Consider the following 20,974-nt stretch of genomic DNA (forward strand, 5'->3'; position numbering starts at 1 on the left):
AGCTGATGCTTTTATGAGTGCAACAGTAAAAAAAAGACTTAAGTTCATAGATCACCAACATTACAAGCATCCAGTAGCACTGTCCATGGATCCCTGGAGGGGTCAAATGTCTGTTCAAATTCCTCACATGCTAATGACAGAAGAAAATCTCAGAGGAGAGTGATCAGCATAAGATTATTTGCATATTGCACGGTTGGCGTTCCGTCGCCCTGACCTACATATTCACCGCACTCAAAAACACACCCGAATCTGCACTATTGACCGCAGTACATAAAAGTGCACACATGTAAACACACACACACATACACTCGTCTATCACCAGAAGCATCACCCGCCACCGCAGACAAACCGACGGATCGATGGCTGGACGTTAGTCACCGTTTCACCAGGAAGAAGGCCCCACTTCTACCCTGATAAGAATCAGTTACATCCTTTGAAAATAAATAAATAAACAAATAAATAACATCCAGTGCGGCTCTGATTGGATTAAAGGGATAGGGGAAGGGCAGACAAGCCACCATGAGGTATGGCCAAACAAATTGGAGCTAACAGTCGGGCCAGAGAGTCCATTTTGGGGCATCACGGGCATAATTTACACAGTGGGGAGCATGAGCTGAATCTAATGTCATTTCCATCAATTTTGCATTTTGGCCCTTTTTTCCTTCCCCCGGGCTTTTAGCGGTCATTTGAATTGTCTGGCGGAGGACAGCCGGCGTGCATTACAATGTCGGAGACGGCATTTAGCACAGCAGCAGAGTGAGAGGTTGTTCTTTATGGCGTGGTGACTGGCTGCGGTGCGGCAGTGTGTATCCATCGCCGGACCATCTGCAAATGGCTAACAATATGCTAATAGGTGAAGGGCATGGAATGGCCCCAGACAAGCCATTTAATGGATGTTTTATCTGCAGGTCGAGAGTCTCATCCACCACAATCTCTCCTGACAAGACGTGCCAAGTCACATTTATTGATAAAACGCTTTTAACAAACAGGTCACAAAGTGCTTAAGGGAGGACAAAGGACACAAATGCAGGGGACAGTTTGTGGTGAAATGCGAAATCTGTTGCCAAACAATGGAAAACTTGTCTAAGAGGAAATGCAGCTTGAAAGGGAAGTTGCATAAGATCACACGGGACTTCCTGACAGACCTGCATCCAACCGATTTCACTTTTGTACTTCTGGACACGCGTGACAATTTTGCCAACGAGTTCTGAAATTGTATTTGGTGCAACCAAATACAGTCTGGCGTATAAACCAATGCTGTGGTTTCCTAGTCTCTCGTCAGGAGCCACATCTGATATTCATGGGGCCCTGAGAAAGATTTGAAAGGAGCTTAGCATTTTTAGCAATGCCACAGGAAAGTCCATACTGCAAATCTGAGTTTAAATTAAATATCCCAAGTACACTCAAGGGATTTATGATTAGAAATAGATTTAATGTATGAAATTATATTCAGTAGAGGGCTACAGACTCTAAGCACTACCACTCGTCAGCATATCTCAAATAGGACTTCTTGAATTGAAGCTCTAAGCCTTGTATGCAATAAAAAAAAAATATGTATATTGTTCTGATATGGATGCAGTTAAGTTTGGGAACCAATTTAGTCACAGCTTATCCTAGTGCATTTTAGGCAGCAGTGAGTAGGAGGATTACACTGGCCAAATGACACAAGTCCAGTATACAGAGTAGTCTTCCACGCACTGTCAGGCATAGGCTTGTTTCTTATGTGTCTTTGTCCTTCTATTGCACTTTATTTATCCTCTCTCTCGTGTGTTTTCTGCATGAATGACGTCAGCCTCGTGATCACGAATTCCAGTGCATTTTTATGTAAATGGAAAATAAACTTGAGTACTTGTGTAACATAATATTGCCTCTGACAATCTTCTGAATATGCAAGCACTCCATGCATGAAACCTTGATTGCACGTGGCCGCTCAGAGCGCCTTTATCGAAAGCGGGTGCCACAGCGCATCGCCATCCCCGTCCCCGTAGGTGTCAGATGTCTTCTCAGTCGATCTCTCCTCCCAGTCTTTATCTGCTTACCTAATAAACTCTGTCTCGCTGTCTATCTCCTCTCTCCTCCGTGGCAGGTGTCCAGCCCAACTGCTGCCTCTCCAGAGACAACGAGGCCTGATAGCAGGGAAACAGGAGAGAGCCGGCTGCATAACAAGGACTTATTATGATGATGAAATGTCCTACAAGGCCCCAAACACCATCTTAAAGAAATCTCTGCCTCTGATAAGGGGAGTCTAACCTTCGCCTGGAGCCGCGGGGAGAGGGAGGGGGAGGGGGGAGGGGGGGGGATCGTAACCTGATTGGATCGGCGGCTCGGAGGGGGCGCGCGTAACGAAATCAAATGGCCGTCAAGCCGCTGTCATGCATAATTAATTGGGCCTTCTACGACCAACTACACAAAAATCCATGGTCATTTGATTAGGGGGTTTTGGAGGACTCTCTGAAGTGCATCGCTGTCTGAGCCGCTTCCCCACTCACCTCTCTATCTGTGGGTCTAGTGGCAGGACGGCGTTGGCCTGCGCATGTAAAAGCGAGCGACGTGCTGCCACTGACTACTTGAACTTTAACATCCGACCGGGCCAACATTTTCCACCTTTCACTGAGCTTCCTTTAAAGTCCCCATGAAATGAACTCCCATTACTTTTACTTCCTGGTATCTTTAACGGTGACCTCATGCTGCACTAGGAGGCGTAAATATAAATTCCAACCAATAAAACCATCAGAGATTTTTTGAACAATCCTATCAAATAAACCTGCCTTTCTCTCCCTGACTCATATTCCATTGGTTTAGACCTTTGAATGATCCCTCACTGCGTCATGTCCCGCCCCAACATCCTGTTTCAACAGGAAATACATCAAATCAAGGAAGTAAAGATGCCATTTCATGGGAAAAAACACAAGTACAATGTAATGTTATCTTTAGTGCAAAACATCTGTAATGATTATAGCAACCACTCAGTTCTACCATAATGTGTGTGAAGATTTTACTGAGAGTCACTGCAATCCAAAGACACTGATAACCTGTTTGTGAAGCAGAGTCGCAGCTTCAAATCCTGGCTGTGAAACTCTGGGCAGGCGAAGTGAATGAGACACGCTCTCCTCTCCCACTTCTACTGCTGAGATGCCCTTGAGCAAGACACTTACCCACAAACTGGTCCAATGGAGCTGCTCAGCTGCAGTTAATGTCTGAAACTAAATAAGTTTGAAGCAGGGTGTTCCTGGAAAAGCGCTTTATGTCCTCAGCAAATAGTCTCTTGGTAAATAAAGGTTTTAAAACAACACTAAGAAATTCATGATTTGACGATTTTGATTTTAAAGTGATGTTGAACTTTGGTAGTACCTTGGGTTGTGTAGCTTCCTCCATGATATAACCCCAAAATTGGTGATTCTGTTATCTGTTGCTCCCATTCACTGCCATTGTATGGAGGAACAGTCTGAAAATCACACTTCAAACACATAAACAAACGCAAACAAAGCAGATTCTGACAATATATTAAAAAAAACTAGTCATTCTGCTCTCATTTTTTTAAGTGAATCTCTTTATAGTGTAAGTGTAACACCAAAATCACTGATAGCCTTTTCCAACCAGAGCAGTGCGTCATTCAATGTATACTGTACACTTATTTTACATAAAGAAATATGGTCATCAAACAGGGGAAAGACAAAACCTATTTATGGGAGTCCTATACAAGAAGGTTAAAATAAGCCCTACCTCTTCTCAACTCTCAGCCATTTAAACATCTGTATGTGAATGCCGCCACCTGCAGGACATCAGGAGAACTACAGAATAAATCACAACAGGTAAAACAGCCCACAAGTCAAACCGCAACAAGGCTTTTATTCAAAAAAAGCGTATATTCAGGAATTAAAGATGCATATACTTACATGTGTAAATAGATAATGTTCAAATACACAAAAGGGAAAAACAATGTGCTTCAGTTGCTGCGATATCTATATGCACGTCGTGTGCATACATGACATTTATTATGGATGCGGTTTTTGATGGTTTGTTTTGAACACACGTCTCCCTCTCATTTTAGAGAGATTACTGTTTCCGTTTTTTTTTTTTTTTATGTTCTGGGTCAACACCATGACCTTATCATTGTTAAAAATGGAAGACAACTCCCTTTGGGGTCTTTCACTACCGTCACATCTGAATGAGTTCACATGATCGATGAAAGATGGAAAAAAAATAAAACTTTTGCTGCTGAAGCGTTAACTCCATTAACACGGCGTGGCATGGATTTCTTTTCTAAATGTTTGTTAATTTATTGAGCCACTCCCTCCAGAACACAGACAGACACACTGCATCTCCTCTAAAACGTCAGAGTAGCCCCTTGTAAATATAAGTCCGTTAGTTGGCAGCATGTGGAGGTTTGTAGCTGGGTGGCTGGGGCTGTACGGGGCCGACTGGGGTCACTGGGTATCTGACAGACTGGTGGGGATATTGGAGACGGTTTTGGGAGGGGGGGGGAATTCGGGGAGGTAAGGGCAGAGGGGCGGGGTCTGTCTAGTTGGCAGGCTGGGGCCGTCCCTCGGGGATCAGCGAGGTGAAGAAGGTGCTGATGAAGGACCAGGCGGAGGTCAGGAAGCCCGGCTGGGGGAGCGCAGCGGCGGCGGCGGCCTGGGCCTGGTCCTCCGGGCCTCCGCCTCCTTCCTCCCCGCTGTCCTCGTCCTCCATCCCCTCGTCCATCAGCCGCTCCTGGGACAGAGACGGGCAGAGACAGGAATGGTTAGAGAGCGACAGGAAATGGAAATGCTGTGTTCAGACAGGCAGCTCAAATCCAATTTTTTTGCATATCTGACACAAGTCAGATAATTTTTCTGAAAAAAGCAAAAACAAAAACCCACATGGAATCTAATATTTTCAGATCAGATCTAAGCTATATTCATGAAATGTGATTCAATCAAGTTGCAGTTCTGAAAATGCAACTCAAAATGCACCAGACCACTTAGACTGGATTCCAAGTGGGGTTTTTTTCTCCCTCACTCCTCATGCAGCGCACATTTGATATCACACACTGCACATGGAGGAGAGTGCGGCAGTGTGGCAACAACATGGCAGATGTCACTGACGTCTCGTGTGACTGTACTGCGATTAGAAAATACCATCATAAAAACAGTCAGAATAAGCAATGGCGAAATTTACATTCTACTAGGTTGCGTGTAAACACCGAAAACGCACCCTTAGTCAGCGTGCTCACACCTGTGCTGTTACCATGACAACAACAAATGATTATACTGTCTAAACACGCAGATCCGATCTGGTCACTTGAAAATTATAGTGTGAACAGTTGGCCTCCCTCAGTATAAGATGGAAAGGAAGGAAAGATCACGATAATGTGATCACTTCAAACCCAATTGTGGCTAAAGATACAGGCAGCTGACTGACCATTTCCTGTATGTCCTGGTGTCGCTCCGCCTCCTCCTGCGGAGCCCCGCCCCCTTCTCCTCCTCTGGGGTTCTGCTGTTCTGGCCTGAAGGGAAACCAGCCAGCCTGGTGCCTGCAAGACACACACACACACACATATATCTCAACCATCAACCAATTTAGACTGTTTCAAGCACTTATCTTCAAGAAAAAACAATCCAAACAGTACATTGATATACGTTTCAAAACTGAATTTCATGGACAAAAGTAACAATATGGTACTCTGCTTTTTAGAAGTCATCAGTGCCAGTTAAAGTACTGGTGTTTAAAACTGGCCTCAGCTGTAAATGCATGTACAATACAGTGCACTGAAATGATTATGGTATCACTATCAGTTGTTCTCGTCCCTTTCAATAGAGTAGAGATCCAAGCAAAGGTGCAGGAATTGATGTTTTTTCTTAGCAGCAGGTCAGATGATATCTCAATGATGATGTCAAGACCTTCAAACAGCAAAAGTCACTTTACTTTGACTACAACAACATCAGTTTTTTGACTTCTAAAAAACATCTACATCTACTACATGAAAGTTGCTACAATTAATGCACTAAGGCACAATTGTGATGGTTGGTTTCTTCTTTCTTAAAGACTTGACATCCATGTAATCTCTCATGACGAATCTCAAATACTCTGAACTAAAGAAGACACCAGCACACTGGGCTGATGCTCCCTTGGTGGTTTATTCAGCGTTATACAACAGTTAGTTTCAACAAGCAATCTCATTGGTCACAGACGCCTAACAACCGTGCTGATCATTTCCATAAAACACAGCTGGCGGTGCTTGATTGCTTTCTATGCAAATCTCTTATGGGGATTATTTCCATACCGTTTCAAACTCAGATGGACTTTGGCACACCTACATCGTCCCATCCCTATTCACTATACACTACCTCATTGTTAATATTAGGGCCAACAACCAAAACTGTAATACTGATGACTGCAATTTATAAATTCTGAAATTTTCTGAAAAGAAAAGGTGTTTCCCTTAACAATCCCTGGACCATCAATTACGCTGTATGTCTTAGAAAATCTTGCTTTATATGTAAACCGAGCAAATTTCATGCATTAGTATTTCATTTTTTAAAAGTGATGAAAAAATATGAAAAGCTGTGTAGCATGTATCCAAATGCATCATCATTTATATTGCATTATTCAGCAAAACAACTGCAACATGATGTTTTTTGTCAGTATGGAGCAGCTCTGTCTCAGACTCACAGGTAGACGAGCAGCATGGCGCCGACCACCATGACGAAGCGGCTGAAGGAGGAGTAGAAGTAGACGATGCTGAGCAGGACGCCGGCGCGCGACACCGTGTACAGCCAGTCCAGCCAGTCGCGGTTCAGCTCGTCCTCGTTCAGCACCGCCCCGCCCTGCGCGTTCATCTGGATGTTGGGGTTGGCCGGCTGGTTCTCCGGTAAGGGGTTGGGGGCGGGGTTAGGACCCAGCGGCGGCTGCACCGCTTCGTTGGGCTGGGCGGGCTGACGGGGCGAGGGGGAGGAGCTTGGAGGGGAGGGAGGGGCGGAGCTGGGAGGCTGAGAGGCGGCTACTGCTGCTTGACTGACAGAAGAGGAGTGAGGAGAGGGAGAAAAGGAGGAGGGAATGGAAGATTAAGGGTTAGGTTAGGTTAGAAAACATAACACCTTAATTTCAGTCAACAGGCAGATATGGGCAGGGAAAGGGACAACTAGCACCATGGAAGAGTCTGCAGGTTTTCATTCCAACCAAATACTACACCATCTGATTTCTCTGATTTCACACCTTCAAACATAGAGGAGGGAACTAAACAGTGAAATCAGCTGCTGTAGCTACTGCAGACTGTTCCATGGCACAGGACTGGACACCACTGGCTGAGAGGGAACACTACCGGTTGTGCTCACGCCTAAGAAAATCTCAATTTCATTTTCCCATCATCAAATACAATTTTAACTGCATGAATTTAACTGCATGAACTTACCTGAACTCAAATGTTATCCTTAGCTAGCCAAGTAACTGCAATCAGTAAATTCAATGTAGTCAATTATATAAATTTAAGATCAAATTCCCATTGGGCAAGGTAAGGCAAGGCAATTTTTTTTTAATTTATATAGCACATTTCATACACAAGGCAAATTCAATGTGCTTTACATAAAACACAAAAAAGTTGTCTAGAAAAATTACATAAAAAAACAAACAAAAAAAAAAAACAGCTAAGTAAGGATAATACTAAAAAAAAGAAATATTAGTATTAGTATAGTATAATGTTATATTGGGGAAGTCAAGCCTTTCTCACTGTTTGAACGGTAACATGAAGATCTGATGCAGCAATGAAAAGAAGATGCACTCCCCCAGATCAGAGCACCACCCGCCTCAACCACCTGTTGACACGTCGCTCTTACTTACTATTGCATGTAGTATTGGCGAGCGTACATCTGCTGCCACCACAGCATCTGCATGGGCATGTACATGGGGTGGGGGGGCACGTTGGCAGCCAGCCCGCCTTGTAAAGGGACCTGGGCTCCATCCGGCCTGCGGGAGGAGAAATAAGTTTGCTATCACATGCATGTATTAACACATACTGTGCACACACAAAGTCATACAATGATAAACACTAATCTTTTTTGTCCAACCAAGTTTCTATTATACAAACCAAATATATTCTAGTTTAGTTTATGCAAGAGCATTTGGATTAAAGTGTGGGCGAAATACCTAAAATGTGAATGTAAATGAGTGGCATTTCCCAGTCGGTGCCGTCAGTGACTTACCACTGTGGGACACCAGCGGGGGCGGGGTTGTGAGGGTTGTACTGGGGGAAGCCGCCGCGATACCTCAGCCCGTCGTAACTTCCTGGGACGGAGGAAGAGGAAGAGGAAGAGGAGGCTGCCGGCTGACTGTCCTGATTTGGCGTGGTGGCTGGGGAGGTGGAGCCAGCGCTGTCCGAACTCTGAGGGACAAGACGTGAACACCAATCACGAGACGCCCGAGCACACTGCTGCATTTCAAAATAAAGTGAAAATAAAGTAACACTGAAAATGGCAAGCTTTCACGCTTAGTCAAATATTTATTTCAACATATGCTATATAGTGGTTTTTATCCAAAGGGCTTTACAGTGCCATGAGTACAGAGACTTTTAGCATGAGTAGTTCTAGTAGGAATAAAACCCCTAGTGTTAGAAAGATAAATAAAAACAGCTAAGTATGACCACAGCAACAACCACAACCCACATCCAGCACAGCACCCGACATTTTGACTCCAAGTCACTTTCAGGGTTTAGCGTGTGTTAACTGTTATCGCAAAAGCCCATGTGAAGCACTACATCAAACATGTGGAAGCCATCATGGTGAGCTGGCTCTAATAAATGTTCGACAAAGCATAAGAAATTACTGTTTTCAGTGTGCATTGTGTGTTGTACTGTCGTCTTACTGGGATTATAGCATGTTTTCACGTCTTTGCTGCAAAGACTGCTGAGTAAATATAAAACTATGAGTGAGAGGTAGTAGCACCTGTGATTGAAGATTTGCATGAATGCTAATAAACCATGTCATCTCCCACCAGCCTATTGGTGCAGATTATCTATATAGATGTCAAATCTCTTCGAATTGTTTCATGCATGCCACGTGAAGGAATGGAGGAAACGTTGCACTGAAATAAAGTACTGCAAGTATAGTGTGCAAAAATTCTTTATCTATTCAGTGTTGATTTTTCCTATGCAACTATCACCTTAAAAAGGTGTGCAGAAGCCTTTTTTCTTCATATATAAAAACTATAAGATGAGCAAATAAACAGGCCTAAGAATGTAGCCTAGGAAAAACCCAGTCAAAACCCCACTGTAGCCCAGGAGAAGCCCCATAGAGGAGCAGGTCATGAGTGTGGTGTGGTGTGTCTGTCTACTCACGCTGGAGCTGGAGTCGGAGGCAGCAGGGTTAGCTGTGGAGGAGCTACGAGGCATGGGCGAGCCTGGGGGGCTCCGGGAGGCACACACCAGGTGCATCATGTGATATTCATCCTGCTGTGGGTCGACGAGGAGACGGTCAGGATGGGACGGTCAGGACGGGAGCAGGCGATAGGGGAGGAGGAGGAAGAGAAGGAGGAAGTGCAGCAACAGAGCAGAGGGTGACAAAGCAAGAAAAAAAGAGAGAGAGAGAGAGAAAGAGAGAGAGAGATACAAAGAGGATTACTATGGAAAAGGCCAGAATTCAGACACAATGGCCACCCTTTGTTGCTAAACTGGATCAAAACAGCTATTGTTGCCCAGTCAGTCTCTTTCAGTTTCCCCACAGTTGCGCGTACACACACACACACACACACACACACACACACACCCCTACAGCAAGCCCTTACCTTTCTAAGCACATCTCTGAGCTGCAGGTGGTCTTGGAGGAGCCTCCCTGAGTACACCAGCCGCTGGTCTTTGGACGACTTGAAAGGAAACAGAGTTACTGGCTCAGATTGAGAAGGTCCAAATTTACAGAATACACAAGACTTTTCTTACAGTGGGGCGGTTAAAGGGGCTAAATGTGGCATAGAGGTAGCTTTCCCTTCTAGCAAATATATAGTAAAAAGATCCATTGCAAATTTGGCATTACAAATTTAGCTACCTAATGCTAAAAGCTGCATTTCAAATACATGAGCAAACATTTTCTACTAGGCCACAATGTCTTTGTTTTACAGCTGTGGAGGCTAAGAATTTGTTGCTGGGTGGGAAATTATAGTGTAAAATGTCAAATCTGATTAGATTTCAGACTTTACTGAGAGCATGTCGAGCGATGTACAAGCACCTTCTCTGTGCTTCACAAGGCCTTCAACTCCCTTCAACAGAGGCCAGTCATGTAATTTTTATGAGGGACACTCCACCATGATGGAAGAATAAAAAACAGAAATTGTAAGCTGATCGCCTCTTCCTCCCTGACAAAACAAAGAAAATGCTTTATTTATGTGGTGCTGTGCTTGGTATTATAGAAAAGTATCTTGTTCCCCTTTTACAGCATAATCTGAATGTCATACAACCACAAAGACATAAGGCATTTTCTTTGTTTTGTCAGGGAGGAAGAGGAACTGTTACGATCTCAGTTATGTTGTCATTCCTCCGACATGGAGGCGTGTCCCAGGTAGCCACATATCTCCAAACTTTCCATGACAGGCCTCTGCTGTGACCTGTTTTTTAACGCCTTTTCTTTGCAAATTCCTGCTTTTCAGGCTGAGTAGACAAATGAACACTTGCAAATTTTATATTCAGTGGCCCAGCATTGGGAAATGGAAGACTGCATGTTTATTCTTAAGATTGGGAAGGTACTCCCAGCTGGACCTTTAACTCGGACGTCTCTCCAGGTGAAATTACAGTCCACCCGTGAACATGACCCTTAATTTTAGCACGGCATGTTTGCTGCTGTAGTTGCACAGTATCGTTCTGTGCTTTCACCTGTGGCCTCTAGTTTCACAAGACGGAATAAGAGGCAGACAAATCTGAAGAGGAGTGTTTTTTTCCAATCTCTTGGACAGGGTTATTACGTCCTGGACAAACTGCAAAGCCAGAATTTTTCATCAAGCCTAACCTTAAATTCACAACTTCATAAATGTAGAATTCAGCAATACTGAAACATTTCATTATGTTTCTCAATTCATTTGTACGTGAGGAGAACATTCTGGGAGTTCAAAATTGCAGCTAAAATGTGAAGATTTATACTTCAAATTAAATTTCCACAGTAACACAACTTTTACTTCCTTTTCTAAATTAGAGATTTCTCAATAAGAGCAGACTTGATTTTTAGGAAATTATTTTTACCAAACCATGTGGAAGTTTAATAGTGTCCAGGTGTGGAGGAGAGAAGACTCTCAACCTGACTGACCTGAATTTGGCTTTTGAAGCCCACAGCACTATGGAAATAAAAAGGAGAGGAAGCTGCACATTGCAGGAAGGAGAATGACCACACCAAGGCTTAAGAGAGGAATTTAATACACAGGGTGCTGAGATGACAAAAAACAAACTAATGACAGTGTAAACCAAAATGTCTGTGTTCTCGCACCTTTTTGTTGTTGCTCTTTTTTGTCAACTCAGCACTCTATGCATTACCTTCTTCTGAATTTTACATTGTATAAGCTTTGATGTTCTCCTATTTCCAATTGTGTGCAGGTTCCTCTCATCTGTCTATCTATGGCAAACCAACCTTTCCAGCTTTTACTGCTCTGTTACAGCACCACCCTGCTTCACATTCATACTGTTACACATATTTGCACCTTGCTGGCAAATACCCAGCATAACCACCTGTGCAGCAGTGGTGTACAACTATCCTGATGGTGGTAGTTGAGTGAGAGAGAGTGTTTTTCAGCCCCTTTCCCCACCCACGTTTGCCCAGCCAGGCTAGATTTAAACTGTCTTCACCTCCATTCCAACATCAAGTAGTCACAGACCAAGGCAGCAGAGAAAACCCCTGGCAGTGCAAGCTACTCACCGGCTTGCTGGGATACACGTTAGAGATGTGGCTCTTCAACCTCTCCACGGTCCAGTTGAGGAAGCAGTTGATGGTCTGGTCGTCGTACTTCTGGTTGGGGGCCTTGATGACCAAGGTGACAGGACTGTCAACTGCCCCAGAGTCCATGGCTCATATTACTACAAGGGTGGGCTCTGAAGAACCTGAGCCCGGGAGGGCTTTGTGTCACAGCTCAGGGCTCACCTGAGGAGAAGACTCCCTCAGATCCTCTCCATTCTGACCTTTGCACTCCACTTAAACCAGTCCCTGCAATGGATGGGGGAGTTCCCCCACTACAACACCAGTCTCATCGGTGGGTGAACTTGCTCAGAGCGTCCAACCACAATACATTAGTGGGGAATCCTCCTGTGGTCACGTTTCTTGTGTTGCTGGTGAAAAGAGAGGAAGAGATTTATTACAGGGCTTTGCTTGGAAGACTTTAAGGCTTCATACAGCCTAGTATACAGACTAGAACTAGACCCTTGACCCAAAATTTGGGTGGGTATGAGTTTACACTTCCTGACACCTGCCGTGTTGCGTCATCTTTACAGACAACTGTCACAACAACTAGCTAAACATTTCAAGTCAAGCTAACTCGGGGGCAAACGTTAGCTAGCCAACTAATGTTACCGTTTACCGATAGAAGCCTCGGTTTCACAAATGGACGGTTGACAAATAAACTCACACGTTAAGATAAGAAACTAAACCAAGCAGCTCACTCCGGGTCACACTGCTTTTATTTTGAGCCTGGTCATATTGCCAGGTTAACGTTAGCCTGTTGGCTAACGCTAGCTTGGCAGGTGTCTAGGATTTCTGATGGACTAGCACACCGTTACCGTGGCGACAGTGTGCTCAACCATTTAACTCCATGAACTTTATCCAGTTTCACCCTTACATTATGCGTAACGTATTGGTACAGAGATGTTTCCAGTACCTGGTGACTCTTCTAGTAGCGTCGCCTCCTCGATCAGCTAGCCAGCCTGTTGTTATAATGTCGGGTGAAAGAGCGGAAACACGTCATCTAGTGTACATAACAGCTGGTGAGAAGTCAGTGCCAGACATTTTTTCGCTTCTGGGAGCATATTTAAGCGATTAACCTCTCGACTCTCTGATTTACAGAGCTATTACAACAGCCGAGGGGCGTTACTGGGCGCGACGCCTTCATTTGCTATTTTGCGATATTAATAGAATCGTAATTGATAAAAAAAATTATAATAATAGTAATAGTTAGCTACCTGTTATTCTTCCGCCGCGCAATATAGTTCTTGAACTGCGGTTGCTAGGCGACACATGAATACCACCGTGAGTGGCGATTTTGGATTTGCGCATTGAAAAGTTTATCGAGTTTACAGTATATGACTATTCCGAACCTCGCGAGTCTTTAATATAAAACTGACTCGTTAATATAAAACCACCTTGCTTGCGAATCATCAGAACTGACCGAAACTATCCGTTTTATGAGCTTTCGACCATTTTCTTAGTTAGGTTACTGATTAATCGTTCCAGTTACCAGACAGAAGAGACAAAATTAAAATGCATTTTACTATTAAAGCAAACAAAATGCCCTTTGTCGAATTGAGAAAATACGGTATTTGAACATTAACCCAGTGATTTAGTGGTGAACCACAAGTATAAACAGAAAATCTTCAAATTATGCATTGTCCCCTCAAAACACCCCATCTTCATATAACTTAGGCCAGTGTTACCATATGAAGAGTAGTTTATGTCCAAAACACTTGAGTCAGTGATGTGAAAGCACTTTTCCAGAAATAGAGTTGTGTGTAAACTGAAATTAGGCGGGTTTAGCTCCATATACTGAACAATTTTTACTCACATCAGTCAAGCAAGTTATATTTTATCTCAGTTTACATAAACCTATAGTACCATGAAAATGTATGAGTTATGAAAGGCAACTTTGACATTCATTAACGAAAATGTATGGGTGTGTAAATGGAGATTCAGTTCACATAGGCCTAACTTTTATATTAAAAAATGTTTTTCCTGACCAGAAAGCTGCAGGACATTCAAGAGCCAAAATAGCCTGAGCAGATTTTTAAAACTTTTATTCATGCAGAAAAAGTCTGATAATGCAATGCCCTGCCACAGTTGGTGTGGAGGGAAATGAGAGTGAGTCTGATTCATTTTTCCAGTCCAGATTTTTGGATTCAAACCGGTGACCTTCCAATCACAAGCCAGCTTCTCTGACCTGGACCCCTAATTTCAGTTTTCAGATCTAGAGTTTCAACTTCCTCAGTACTTCTTTGGTCAGCTGCTTGCTGTAGCGGTTGATCTTCCAGTGTCCAGGCATCCATCCCAGCAGGAAACGATGGAAGTCCGTCCAGGCGAACGCAAACATGTCCCTCCACTCCGCCTCCAGAGCAGCAAAATCCACCTCTTTCTCCACGGACGACTTCAGTTCAGTGAAATAGAAGTCCAGTAAGCCCGGCACCCTCTTCTCACACTCCCTCTCCTCCATGCAGCTTCCTAAAAAATAAATAACATCTTTCATCCCACAGCCGCCGCCCACGTACTGGAAGTCCACGGCTGCCACATCCCGCCCGCTCTGGGAGAAGCAGAAGTTGGCTAACTTGGCGTCTCCGTGCACGATGGTCTGGAAGCGGCATTCGTTCAGTATCCTGTCGATGTCGCCGGCGGCCGCTTTGAGCCGGGCGTCGTCCATGGCCTCCAGCTCGTCCGGCCGGGTCTCCAGGTGCCAGTAGGTGCCGACGGGCCACAGGCCGTCCGGCGCCGCGCCCAGGAAGAGGGCATGGAAGTGGGCAAGCCAGCTGAGGCAAGCCCGTATCTCTCTGTCCTTCACACTGGTCCTGCAAAGATAAACAAACAGCCTTATTTATCCAGCACAATTTAAATTTATTCTGTTGCTCATCATGTCACACCCAGCTCCACGCCTTGAAACACCTGGAGAACATGGGGTGAGATGTTAGGTTAGGGGAAAACATATAAACATATAATTTAGACAGTGTTGAAAAGGAAAGTCTGGCCAGTACAGAGAGCCAGGACACTGTCCCACCTAGACTTGCTTTGAAAAAAGTTTCTAAAAAATGTCAAAAAAATTTAAAATGAAGAGTTTTAAATTATTTTCAATTCTATTAATGCAATATTTGTGCAATGCAAGTGCTAAACAACCTGTAAAAATTAATTACCTCTACAATAAAAAATATTTTAATTAAAAAGTTTCTAGAGTGTTTTCACTGTCTCTGCCTCAGTTCTGCTACAGCTCCCTAAGTCCAAGGGTGCCTTCCCATTGGTTCATTCATTCCTAATACCTTTAATCAACCCAAAAAACTGCATTCAGATTGATGATAAGATTTTCTCTGACTTGCACCTTGATTTGTAGGCTGGGGATTCTGTACAGCAGCAGAATGTTTTGTTTAGGAGACTGTCTGAAACACTGATGAATAAACTACGGCCTCTTTTGGTATTGCAAGGCTCAAAACTGTCTGTGTAGATTCATTTCAGTCATCCAGGTAGGAAGATATCCAAGAAAATGGAAACAAAATCCACTGGACCTAAAATGAAGAGTTGAAGATGAAGCCTCTCAGATGAGTGGCAAAACGTCTTCAACTCTTCATTTGAAGTCCAGTGGATTTTGTTTCCATTTTCTTGGATAAGACTCAAAATTAAGATTTCTTTTTTTTAAAAAATAATTTACCATTACGTTTACTGTGCATCTACCTTCTCTGGTCGAAGCCAGCAGCATCCAGGTCCTCCAGGACGATCAGCATCTCGTCTCCATAGGAACGGGCGGCCAGGCAGGCCGGCGTGCGGCAGCTCTGATTGGTGGAGTAGTTCTGGTACCAGTGCGTCTCCACCTGGTAGGACCTGACTTTCCGCCTGTGGGAGCGGTCTGTGTTCCAGCCTCCAGGATGCTCCGCCTCCTCTGGAAACCTGACGTGTTTGAGGACCACGGAGGGCCGGTCTCCGCCCTCCAGATGCAGCCGGACGATCTCCCCGTATCCGCTCCACAGGGTCTGGATCTGGGCACCGACATGCAGGGAAGACGCTCCGCACGCCTGCAGGATCAGCTCCTGGTACTCCGGCTTCATTTCCAACGTCATCAATTCTAATTCAGCTGAGGAATTGGAATTTGAAAAAACCTACAGGAAGCAGGATTGTAATTAAATATCATAAAAATGTTAAAGGTTCCTTTCAGGTGGTATTTGATGCAACATGTAATCATAATAATAATTATTATTATTTTATTTATATAGCACTTTTCAAAACAATGTTACAAAGTGCTTCACAAAACAAGATAAAAGCATCAACAGAGTTAATAAATTGTCATAAACATAAGAATACAAGTTGGAGTAAGTAAGAAGCATAAAAATAAGAGAATTAGACAGGGATAAAAGGGAAAATAAAATAATAAAAACAAGATATAAAATAGTAAAAGAGAAGGAATAAGAGCCATGCTAAGAAAATGCCTTTATAATACACACATTATCATTGAATGTTTTTGATTTGTTTAACTGTCTTTTATCTGATTCATAATGTTTGATTTATAATGTTTAGCGAGTCGAGACAAACTCTCTTAGCAGTGGAATTTCATGGAATTTAATGAAATTCAATTCTGTTTCCAGTCATTCCAGTTCAATTCAGCTGGGAGACTTTCACATTCACACTCCAGGAACTGAATTGGAAGTTACCATGCATTCTCAGTTCAGTTCATGAATGGCCCCAGTCCTGCAGTGGATCATGTTTTAGGGTGGAAGCAGCAATGAAGTCATCCATGACAGTTTCATTATTCTCTACCATGGATCTGCCACACAGTTTGGCTTGTTGTTGTTGTTGTTGGTTTCTGTTTCAGTGTGTCTCCTACCTTACCCACACCTGATCATATGCTTGTGCATGTAGACTGGAAATAGCTGATCAACTATATTTCTTTCTCTCTTTCACACACAGACATTCAAATGATACTTCCATGGCAAACAAGATTTAGGCCAATAAAACTGAATGCAAAGACTTTAAGCTTCACATTTATATTTATAGCCCTGTTTCAAATATGCAGAAAATACTTTAAACAGAAAGCATGTACTTTACCTTTTGAGTCGCAGAGATGTGAAATGCGACTCAGTGGAAAGGCAACAGGAAGTTTTCATGTGTGCAGGTTCCTCTGTGGTGTTTAAAGCCACAGGCATGATGTACTGGAGTATCGCTGCCCCCTGCTGGACTGGAGGGCACACACTGAGTTTTGGACTGAGCTGCCCCCTCTTAGCACTATATGCTGCATTTTCAATTAATAGTTTGCATGATGTACTTAATGGGTTGCAAAGGCCTAGAATGATGTTGTGCAGTGATTTAGAAACGTACAGCCTCAGCTTACAGACACTGTTATTTGCATGGAAAATAAATGTATAAACGTACAATGTAATAAATGTACAACAAATATTTACTAAACCAGTTGTGTACAGTCACTGTATGGTTCAGCCTGATGATGAAACAGTCCCTCTATTGTGATAGATCGCCATAATTTTTTTACTGACTCCAGTTTAGTGTTAAGTTGTAAAATGTCTCTGTATGTACACTTCTTCAATAAAGAAAGGAGTTTCTGAGTTCAGTGGTTGAATGCCATCAGTTTCATTTGAAAATCAAAGAGACAGAAATTATAATTTCTAAATAGAATTTTTAAAAAAATAGTAGAATATATAAAATTTAAACAAAATTAATTATGGAGTTTTTTGATGATCAGTTATTTATTCTAAAGTAGACAAGGTATCACACAAAACTAAATATACGTAAATGTATTTACACATAATTCTACACAGCAATGCCATTGGACCGAATTGACAAAGAAAGGGAAAAGTTCCTAGAAATTAAGTGTGAAAAAACACAAAAAAATAAGTAGCCCTGCTCCCTACTCCATGCTACCATCTCTGTGGGGATGCAAGCTAAGTCTGCTAACTCTATGATATTACATAACTCTCCTCAGTCTACTGATATTCTTATTCATGACTGAAGAAGGGCCTTCTTTATTTTCAAAACACACTAGGCAATGCTGTTATGTGAAATACACCTGTCTTATCAGCCTGAATCACAAACTGGAGCTACAACAGAAGAGTGTCCCATCTCCCCTATTTGCCCAAATTAAATTCTGGTGTTGGGTATGGACACTTCTCTCCCCACAGGAAGTGACGAATCAAAACTTCAGAGTGAAATCCAAACTGTGTCCTAAACAGCAGCAGAGAAAGCTGGACTCACCAACGTTTCCTCTCTCGTCTCTTTGGTTTCCTTTGGTACACAGCATCACAGACCGGCCGGGTTGGTAAACATGCAGACTTGTGCAGGAGGAGATAAACTGTATTGTTGTTGATTAGTGTTGATTAGTGATGGGACGATATATTGAAATTCAATATATCACAGTACAGAAATGTAACAATACGTATTGTGGGGCAGAAAAAGGAATTGTGATATTAACTACATTTTATTCTGCTGTAGTATTCACAGATGAGGCGGCTTAAGGAGTTTATGGCTCCCCATAAACTCCTTCAGAGTTTGCCCTTCATTGGTTTAGCATACAGTTTGCATTCATCCCATGCCGGAGTTTCCGTTTGTTTTACATACTGAGGAAGAAACATCTCCGCCTGACATCTGCATGCATGATTACAGTCACAATCAGAAAAACAAATTGAACCTGCATGAACAGCTTCTAAATCAACAGCGTGCTCTGCAACATTCAGGTTTATAACACAACACAACCCTTATTATAAAATGATGAAAATAAACCAACAGCTCCATATGAGTGATACATATTGTGGTAAAGTAGAAAGAAAGATTGAAAAAGAAAGAATATAAGCAAACAAACATGGAAAGAAAGAAAGAAAAAAGAAAGCGCAAACAGCAAAGTTAGACTCAGCATGTTACAAGCTAAGAAACAGCAGTTGAGATCATTCTTTTATGTGTGTTTATGTATATATTTTATTATTATTCCAATGGACTTTTTCCTATTTATATAAAAAAATATGTACCATTTATCATTCTATATTTTGTTTTCTGCATTGTATGCATTTGCTTTGGCAGCATGTACTCTGCCAAATAAAGATGATTTTGAGTTTAATTCAATTGAATTGAATTGAAGGAGAGAAAGTCTTCATATTCTGTCCCTCCTGCCTCACATGAACTCTTCATGAGGGCGATGTGACTTCCAATGTTCAATGTTTTTGCAACTCAAATTGAGATTGGAGATGGAGAAAGTGGACAAGGGAGGAGGGAGGGAGAGAGAGAGAGAGAGAGAGAGAGAGAGAGAGAGAGAGAGAGAGAGAGAGCAAGAGAGAGAGCGAGAGAGAGAGAGAGAGAGAGAGAGAGAGAATTGATAAATTTTCCAGTCTACATGCACAATATGATCAGGTGTGGGAGAGACAAACAGACCAACCAAGCGAATGAAATGTGTCCTTGACCGCTCTGGACCAAACTGTGGGTAAGTCCGGTTTATATTTTTGTCAATCATATAATATGATCACAAAATGTTTGAATGACTAAGCTGATATGAACAGAATCAAACCTTTCCTTAGGAATCCAATAGAAAAATCCTGTAGGTTTGGTTCAGTCCAGTGGTTTGTTTGAGTCCATCTACTTTTAGATTCATATCCTGTAGAATTGGAAATCCTGTAGTATCTTTATCTATTAGTGTTAGTCTGATATATCTCTTGGCCTGTTCATTTAAATGTTCAATACGTTTTTTGTAAGTCAATTCTCCACTTGAAGGTACAATGTAGAGTTTCTTTACCATTGAATAGGTGTGGTGGGTCACTCTGCCTTAAAGAGCTGCTGACACTGAAATAATTTAATCAGTCTGGTTTCAGTGGAGAGTTTTAGTGTCCCATGATGCTCTACATGCTGTTTCAGAGGCTTTTCCACCCTGACAAGAATACAATTCCGGGGGAAACACTCAAGACTTGTACATTTTTGTCCTGAAAATGGAAAAAAAATTAAGATATTCAATATCGGCAGAAAATATCACCTATTGACAGCTTCAATACAAACATATCGGTATCTTATATCCTTTCAAAAAATGATATTGGTTGAACCCTAATGATTTGTGTATAATTTAATACCATTTAAGTTTTGTTGAACTCAACCTTTAAAACACACAAAAAGTAGTTACCACTGTTTGCTTTTGTAGGACAGAACATTTTTGTTGATTTATGAATTTCAGATGAAAAAGTAATCATGTTATTTCTATTAGGTTTTACGTGATTATCTTTTTCTGATCAAAAACTTACAGCAATTAGCTCAATTATTAATCCACCCATGTGCTCTTGCTAAAGAAAAATAATAGAACTTTATAGAGGGGTAACGGCATTTCTTTTTCACATTTTTCATAAATCTCTTACAACAGCTATGGAAGGAAACATACATCTAATTCTGCTTCTTTCAGGTAAGTGTTACTTTATGTACTTTTTGTGTGTGTGTATATGTGTGTGTGTGTGTGTGTGTGTGTGTGTGTGTGGGTTTGTGTGCGTAATACATCTGACCTCTTTTGAACTGCCTAAGTTTCTCAAACAGGACTGAACACTGAAGATCAGGCTTCTGTCATCCGGACCGCTGGGCTTTGTAAAACACCCTAACACGCTAAATCACTTTAAATCACTTTTTTAATCACATTTTTTCACCAACCAGCTTTTATGTCATTTTAATTTACCTAATTGATTTTTTTTTTTTTTTTTTTTTTTTTAATTATTATTATCATGTAGCCTGGTTTAAAACCTAATTTTTATTGCTGGCCTTCCTGGCTTTTATTAAAGCTGCACTAAACAACTTCAGACGTTGGCGGCCCCAAATGGCAGCAAGAGGTAACTGTATGAAAACTTTGAACAGAAGTCCCGTAACGCGTCGAACAAATCGAATCTGTTGTGTCTCAGTGAGGATGGTGGGCCACTCTTCCCTGCTGCAGCCCCACTTTGTGATTCAGGCTGATAGGACAGGTGGATTTTTACCTAAAACATCTTGCCTAGTGCAGCTTTTAACTATTGTTTGTGAAACACACAGAAAAGTGGCAGATTATTACTATTATGCCTCCCGTGTCACGTGGATGTGTCCATGTGTGAGTGTACAATATACTGTAGGCTATGTGG

General features: G+C 42.3%; 2 protein-coding genes across 2 annotated transcripts; both read right to left on the reverse strand.

Annotated features, from left to right (window-relative positions):
* Positions 1–3,829: 3,829 nt before the first annotated feature.
* On the reverse strand, positions 3,830–12,881 carry herpud2 (HERPUD family member 2). Its single transcript, XM_071901982.2, has 9 exons — positions 12,817–12,881; positions 11,865–12,271; positions 9,757–9,834; positions 9,311–9,424; positions 8,181–8,359; positions 7,819–7,944; positions 6,655–6,996; positions 5,404–5,515; positions 3,830–4,713 (listed from the first exon to the last, which is right to left on the reverse strand). The coding sequence occupies exons 2-9, from the start codon at positions 12,009–12,011 to the stop codon at positions 4,522–4,524; spliced, it is 1,290 nt and encodes a 429-aa protein (XP_071758083.1). The 5' UTR covers positions 12,012–12,271; positions 12,817–12,881; the 3' UTR covers positions 3,830–4,521.
* Positions 12,882–13,929: 1,048 nt separating this feature from the next.
* pkdc (protein kinase-like domain containing) lies at positions 13,930–16,980 on the reverse strand. Its single transcript, XM_071902030.2, has 3 exons — positions 16,944–16,980; positions 15,579–16,000; positions 13,930–14,707 (listed from the first exon to the last, which is right to left on the reverse strand). The coding sequence occupies exons 2-3, from the start codon at positions 15,959–15,961 to the stop codon at positions 14,116–14,118; spliced, it is 975 nt and encodes a 324-aa protein (XP_071758131.2). The 5' UTR covers positions 15,962–16,000; positions 16,944–16,980; the 3' UTR covers positions 13,930–14,115.
* Between the last annotated feature and the right edge of the window lie 3,994 nt (positions 16,981–20,974).

The sequence above is a fragment of the Centroberyx gerrardi genome, chromosome 12 (assembly GCF_048128805.1).
Source record: "Centroberyx gerrardi isolate f3 chromosome 12, fCenGer3.hap1.cur.20231027, whole genome shotgun sequence".
NCBI lineage: Eukaryota > Metazoa > Chordata > Actinopteri > Beryciformes > Berycidae > Centroberyx > Centroberyx gerrardi.

What these genes read in the sequence shown, in the direction of transcription:
- herpud2 (XM_071901982.2), bottom strand. Translation starts at nt 12,011, where the DNA reads ATGGACTCTGGGGCAGTTGACAGTCCTGTCACCTTGGTCATCAAGGCC. An exon ending in CCTCCGACTCCAGCTCCAGC is followed by an intron (nt 8,360 to 9,310) that starts GTGAGTAGACAG and finishes CTTGTCCCTCAG; the next exon opens with AGTTCGGACAGCGCTGGCTC. An exon ending in GCCATGCTGCTCGTCTACCT is followed by an intron (nt 5,516 to 6,654) that starts GTGAGTCTGAGA and finishes TGTGTCTTGCAG; the next exon opens with GCACCAGGCTGGCTGGTTTC.
- pkdc (XM_071902030.2), bottom strand. Translation starts at nt 15,961, where the DNA reads ATGACGTTGGAAATGAAGCCGGAGTACCAGGAGCTGATCCTGCAGGCG. An exon ending in GCTGGCTTCGACCAGAGAAG is followed by an intron (nt 14,708 to 15,578) that starts GTAGATGCACAG and finishes TTATCTTTGCAG; the next exon opens with GACCAGTGTGAAGGACAGAG.